The 5,689-nt window shown below is 41.8% G+C and overlaps 2 protein-coding genes across 2 annotated transcripts; both read left to right on the top strand.

Annotated features, from left to right (window-relative positions):
- Positions 1–3,198, top strand: LOC112505911. Its single transcript, XM_025109952.1, has 5 exons — positions 1–1,328; positions 1,761–1,929; positions 1,977–2,099; positions 2,190–2,336; positions 2,644–3,198. The coding sequence occupies exons 1-5, from the start codon at positions 1–3 to the stop codon at positions 3,196–3,198; spliced, it is 2,322 nt and encodes a 773-aa protein (XP_024965720.1).
- A 100-nt stretch (positions 3,199–3,298) lies between these two features.
- On the top strand, positions 3,299–4,157 carry LOC112505906. The gene is made up of 2 exons (XM_025109948.1): positions 3,299–3,684; positions 3,905–4,157. The coding sequence occupies exons 1-2, from the start codon at positions 3,299–3,301 to the stop codon at positions 4,155–4,157; spliced, it is 639 nt and encodes a 212-aa protein (XP_024965716.1).
- The last annotated feature ends 1,532 nt before the right edge of the window (positions 4,158–5,689 follow it).

Genomic DNA, 5,689 nt, shown 5'->3' with positions numbered 1-5,689 from the left:
ATGGGAACGATTGATGAAACAGTCACCATGCCTACAGATCCTAGTAGGGTCTCCGTTTTTGAGAGACTTTCGTCTCTAGAGGAAGGCTCGGGTGGTAACCAAGCTATTGGTATGGATGGAATGGTAAATAGGAAGCTAAATTTTGCCAAAGCGGTTGGCCGCTTGGTGGATACGGAACTGAACTTCTACCCTCTTGCCAATAAAAACCAGGCGAGTGTGAAGATTCCGATTGAAATGGCCAAGGAGGCAACAAAATCTTATAATACAGTTTTATATGGTTATTTTTTGGGCCCCCGTATTCACTTCCCATTGGTGCAAAAATTTGTCAAAGCGGCTTGGGGAAAATATGGATACTCTGATGCTATGATGAACGAAAATGGTATATATTTTTTCCGCTTCAATGATGAAGGAGGATGTGACTGGGTTATTGAGGCTGACCCGTTAATGGTCTGTGGTGTACCTTTATTTGTTTATCGTTGGGACCCATCTAAGGGATTACGGAAATCGGAACACACGTCTTGTCCTTTATGGGTGAAGTTGCATAATATACCGTTGGTTGCTTTTAATAAGGAGGGCGTTAGTCGTATTGCTAGTGCTTTGGGTATATCGAAACAAATGGATTCTTGTACGACATCCATGTGTGATAAGGCTTGGGGATGCCCGGGGTTTGCAAAATTGCTGGTTGAGGTCTGGGCTGTAGGTGATCTTAAACGACATATTGAGGTACTGATTCCGAACCTCAATGGAAGGGATGATGAAAAAGTCAATATCCAGGTAGAAAATATTTGGGAGCCGCTTCAATGCTCCCGCTGCCATGTTTTTGGGCACAAAACATCGTCGTGTGTGAAGGCCGTTAATCCGATTAAAGGGAAGCAAGTTGATGGGAGAAAAGACTCGGAGGGGTTCGTTAGGGTGGAGAAAAAGCAATGGAGAGCTAAATCCGGTGGCAATACTCAATCTTCGATTCCTTGTTCTAAAAGCTCAAATGTGAAAACCGGTAGACCTAATCCGGCAACCATGGAAGCAAGCACTTCTAGGAGGGAACAAACTGTGGAGCAGAATGTGGATCTAACAGTAGAAGAATTATCGGATCAATCTGGCCAAGTTGTGAAAGCCGTCTCGGAGGGACCAAGTAAGGGTACAAATGGGGTAGTCAAGCATGTGAGTTCTGGGACTTCTTCTACTCAATCAAATGTTAAATATGCCCCTCTTCTAGCTTCAGTTGTTAAGTCTTTTCGACTGCCTAGGAGAGGGGTTATGATCGATTCCACGACGGTTTCTAACATATTCGTGGTTCTAGGGAATTTGGGAGGGGAAGAGACTCAAGGGTATAGACAAAGAACCTGTCTCGAGTACATCGATTGCGAAATCTAGGGACCAAGGGGTGGAGATTCAAAATACCCTTCATGTTGAAATTCGCTTCTTGGAATATCTAAGGACTCAACTCCCCGGTTAAGCAAAAAGAGGTGAAAAGTTTAATTCATTGTAATGATTTAAGTTTATGTGCAATTCTAGAGTCACGTTTCCAAGGATTCCATTGAGAATGTTTGCTTTAGTACTTTTGGTCGTTGGTCTTGGATCTCCAACCAGATGGCTTGTGACTCTGGGACCCGTCTAATTCTTGCTTGAGATTTACGGGTTCTAGATGTTATGATTCTTGAGGTCCATGAGCAACTCTTGAACTGCGAATTAAATTTCAGCGGTGGCCAAGACCCTATCTTCTTTTCCTTTGTCTATGGGGCAAATAATTGCAATGCTAGGAGGGAGTTATGGTCGGGTCTTCGGAAGTTCAAAGTTTTGATTGGTTCTAAACCTTGGATTGTTATGGGTGACTTCAATGCCATGTTGTTTACCCATGACGGTTTTGGGGGGTCCTCTCGCCGTAATACTGATATGTCAGATTTTTTTGCTTGTGTGGAGGATGTAGAAGTCTTTGATTTGCATTACACGGGTATCCATTCTCATGGAATTAAAAGCTAAATGAAGAGGGGGGAATCAGGCACAAACTGGACAGGGTTCTGGCTAATTCGGAATATACTTCTAAGTTCCATGATGCCAATGGTCACTTCTTACCTTCTGGGCTTTTGGATCACTCTCCGGTAGTTTTGTCTTTCAATAGAGGAACACGGAAAAAGAGTTGGGGATTTAAATTTGATAACTTCTTGGTGGAACACCTGTCTTTCTTGCAGGTTATGAAGGATGAATGGTCAAAACATATAGAGGGGACCTTTATGTTTCGAGTGACTAGTCACTTGAAGGCCCTCAAGACCCCTCTACGAAAGCTTCGTAATTCCTATGACAATCTTGTTGCTCGGGTGTCCTTTTTTGAAAGCAGAGTTAGATCAGATTCAGTTGGAAGTGGACAATGACCCCTCTAATGTGGATTTGGGCCTTGATCTTGATCACCCTCGTCTTGCTTATTAAAAAGCTTGCTGGGATGAGGAATGTGCCGCCAAGCAGAGAGCTAAAGTTAAATGGTTGAATGAGGGCGATTTGAATACTAAATTCTTCCATAATGTGATAAAAGAACGACATCATTCTAACTTCATCTAATTCGTCTGTACTAGCCAAGGTGACTATATTTACGGGGATGATGTCCTTAATTTGTTTGTGGATTACTTCAAAGGTTTTCTTGGTGTGCAGGATGCTTCATCTGATCCGGTTATGTCAGATGATCTTTTTACTCGGAAACTCTCATTGTCTGAAGCCAACCATATGATCCGACCTATTTTTAATGAGGAGATCAAAAATGCTATGTTCAGTATTGGCAATCATAAAGCCCCAGGATCAGATGGTTATTCGTCTCGGTTTTTCAAAGCTTTTTTAGATATCATCGGTTGTGATGTGGAGATTGCTATCCACAATTTCTTCTATAGAGGTAACCTCCCGAAAGAATTGAATCATACCTTCATTTGTCTTATCCCTAAATCTGTTAGTGCATCTAAGGTTTCGGATTACCGACCTATAGCTTGCTGTACGATGCTTTACAAATGTATTAGTGAAGTCATCGTTAACAGAATGAAGGGTCATTTGGATTCTTTAATTGATGAGGCCCAATCGACTTTTATTCCGGGTTGGATGATTACGGATAATATTCTTATGGCTCATGAGCTGGTGTCGGGATACCAATCTAGGGATGGCCCTCCGAGATGCACGTTCAAGATTGACATCAAGAAGACTTATGATACGGTGGATTGACAATTCCTTCTTATTATACTTAAGGGAATGGGGTTCCACCTGGTTATGGTCAAATGGATTAGGGAGATGGTTTCTACTACTTCTTATTCGCTTGCGAATAATGGCAATACATACGGGTTTTTTCATGGGGGAAGGGGGACTGAGGCAAGGAGATCTGTTATCCCCATATCTATTTACGATCGTGATGGAGGGGTTCTCTATGCTCCTCAAGCAATGCATTCAGGAAGCTGTTGATTTATGGTATCACAGAGGTTGTGATGATTTGGATTTGACGCACCTATGCTTTACTAATGACCTTTTCGTGTTCACGAAGGGAGATGTTCAATCAGTTGAGGTACTTAAAAAGACACTTTTTCTTTTCCAGAATCGCTCGGGGTTAGAGCCAAGTCTTGAGAAAAGTGAGATTTTCTTTGGGAATGTTTCTCCTAACATTAAGGAGGCCATTATTGAGTGTCTTCCTTTCAAGCTTGGTTCTTTTCTTTTTCGGTACTTGGGAGTTCCATTGTCCCATACCCGTTTGAAGTCAGGTGATTATGTATTTGGTTGCTAGGATTAAGGGTCGCATTCTCAATTGGAAGTCTAAGCTCCTTTCTTTTGGAAGGCGAAGACAACTTATTATATCGGTCCTTCAATCCTTATAGCTTCATTGGATGTCTATGTTCCTATTTCCTTCTGGGCTTATCCATCATCTTGAATCCATCTTTAGGAAATTTGTTTGGGCTCCAAGGGAGGATCCTAGAGGCAGGTGCAGGTTATCTTGGGAAGTGGTGTGTCGGCCTCTTGCGAGTGGCGGTCTTGGTATTCGGTGTTTGGCAACCTGGAATAGGGCGTTACTTGCCAAACATATCTGGGATATTGTGAGGCACCGTAACTCGTTGTGGGTAAGATGGGTGTACCAGAATAATCTTCCACTTCTAGATCATTCGGAAAAACTCTTATTGGTCGTGGGTTTTGCGTAAGCTGTTGGATTTACGACCTCAATTGCGACGATCTCTGATCTCCCAAATTGGTGATGGACGAGATTCTAATGCTTGGGAGGATACATGGCTCGCCTGTGGTCATCTTTCTTCCTTCACCTTCTACAGATTCATTCATTCTTGTGGGTTTTCAACTATCACTACGGTTCGGGAGTTAATTATGAGTTTGGATAATTATGGGGAGTGGCCGGCTGATCGGTGTAACAAGTAATCTGAGCTTAATACTGCTCCTTTGCCGACATTGAATTACTATGTTCGTGATAGAGTTTTATGGGGGGATAATAACTTTGGATTGGATTTCACGGTTAGTACTGATTGGTCTTCGTTGGAGGGGAACCATTCGGTTGTACCTTGGTATAAATCGGTTTGGTTCTCAGGCCATATTCCTGAGCATGCTTTCTGTCTTTGGCTTGCTTGTCATTGGCGTCTTCCTACCCAAGACTGTATGATTTGGAAGGATGAACCTCCGGACTTGGAATGCTCGCTCTGTAGCACTTGCATGGATAGCCATACCCACTTATTTTTCCAGTGTTCCTTTTCAAGAGAGGTTTGGGATAGCATCTTACATGTTGTGGACTGGATGAATATGCCAGACTCGTGGGATCAAATCTTGGAAGCTATTTCAGAATCGAGCTGATCGCCAAAACGTTTAAAGCAGAAGCTAGCGCTTGCGGCTTCAGTTTACTACATCTAGCAAGAACAAAATCGAAGACTCTTTACTAAGAATCGCCGCACAGCTGTATAACTTATCAAGGAAATCGAAAGCAAAATTTCCATTCGTGTGGCTTGGTTGGAGAGACGGGTTGAGCGGAATGATGGTTTACATGAAGGATAGGGTCTTGGTTGGGGGGGCTTTTATGAGGTTTAACCTTCTTTTGTTTATTTTTTGTAGCTTGTTTGTGTCTGTTGGGCTCTATACCTTCTGGGTCGTTGTGGCTTGGTATGGTGTGGTGACCAAGTCTTTTATGTTTCAGTTTTGTTGGATGTGGTAGTACGCCTAAACTCTTTATTTAATTTATTGGTTTTATAAATTTGCGTGGTTTCCTTTAAAATAAAGTGTCCTAAATGGGGCCATTTACTCTTAGTGGGTCTAATGAGTTTATTTATTATAATCCAATCATTTGGGTCAAAATGACATTAAGTGCGTCATAATTAATATGATTAGACCCTAGTGGGTTAACATTAACAAGACCCATTAATCCACAAGGATTATAACTGGCTCAAAATGACACTTGATGGGTCATATTTAGTTTGATCAGACCTTAATGAGTATAATATGCTAAATTTGTCATAAATAATAAGATGTTAATTGGAGTAATTGAGGTAGAATGGGTCTTAATGGTCCTTCATGATCCATTTGGTGTTTTTTTTTTGAACGGAAACCAGACAAATTTATAAAACCATAAAATGAAATACAACGATTAAACATTCGACCACACCCAACAAACTAGGAAAACAAAAGACTTGGACATCACCCCGTACCAAGCCACAACAAGCCAAAAGGTACAAAGGCC

This window comes from Cynara cardunculus (assembly GCF_001531365.2).
Source record: "Cynara cardunculus var. scolymus isolate 2C chromosome LG 1, CcrdV1, whole genome shotgun sequence".
Taxonomy (NCBI): Eukaryota; Viridiplantae; Streptophyta; class Magnoliopsida; order Asterales; family Asteraceae; genus Cynara; species Cynara cardunculus.
This window is presented reverse-complemented; position numbering and strand designations above follow the sequence as displayed.

Excerpts from the sequence above, each read along its gene's own strand:
- LOC112505906 (XM_025109948.1), top strand. The coding sequence starts at position 3,299 with ATGGCAATACATACGGGTTTTTTCATGGGGGAAGGGGGACTGAGGCAA. Across the intron at positions 3,685-3,904 it reads CTTGGTTCTTTTCTTTTTCG|GAAATTTGTTTGGGCTCCAA; the intron begins GTACTTGGGAGT and ends ATCCATCTTTAG.
- LOC112505911 (XM_025109952.1), top strand. The coding sequence starts at position 1 with ATGGGAACGATTGATGAAACAGTCACCATGCCTACAGATCCTAGTAGG. Across the intron at positions 1,930-1,976 it reads CTTGTGTGGAGGATGTAGAA|CTAAATGAAGAGGGGGGAAT; the intron begins GTCTTTGATTTG and ends TGGAATTAAAAG. Across the intron at positions 2,100-2,189 it reads GGCTTTTGGATCACTCTCCG|GTTATGAAGGATGAATGGTC; the intron begins GTAGTTTTGTCT and ends TCTTTCTTGCAG.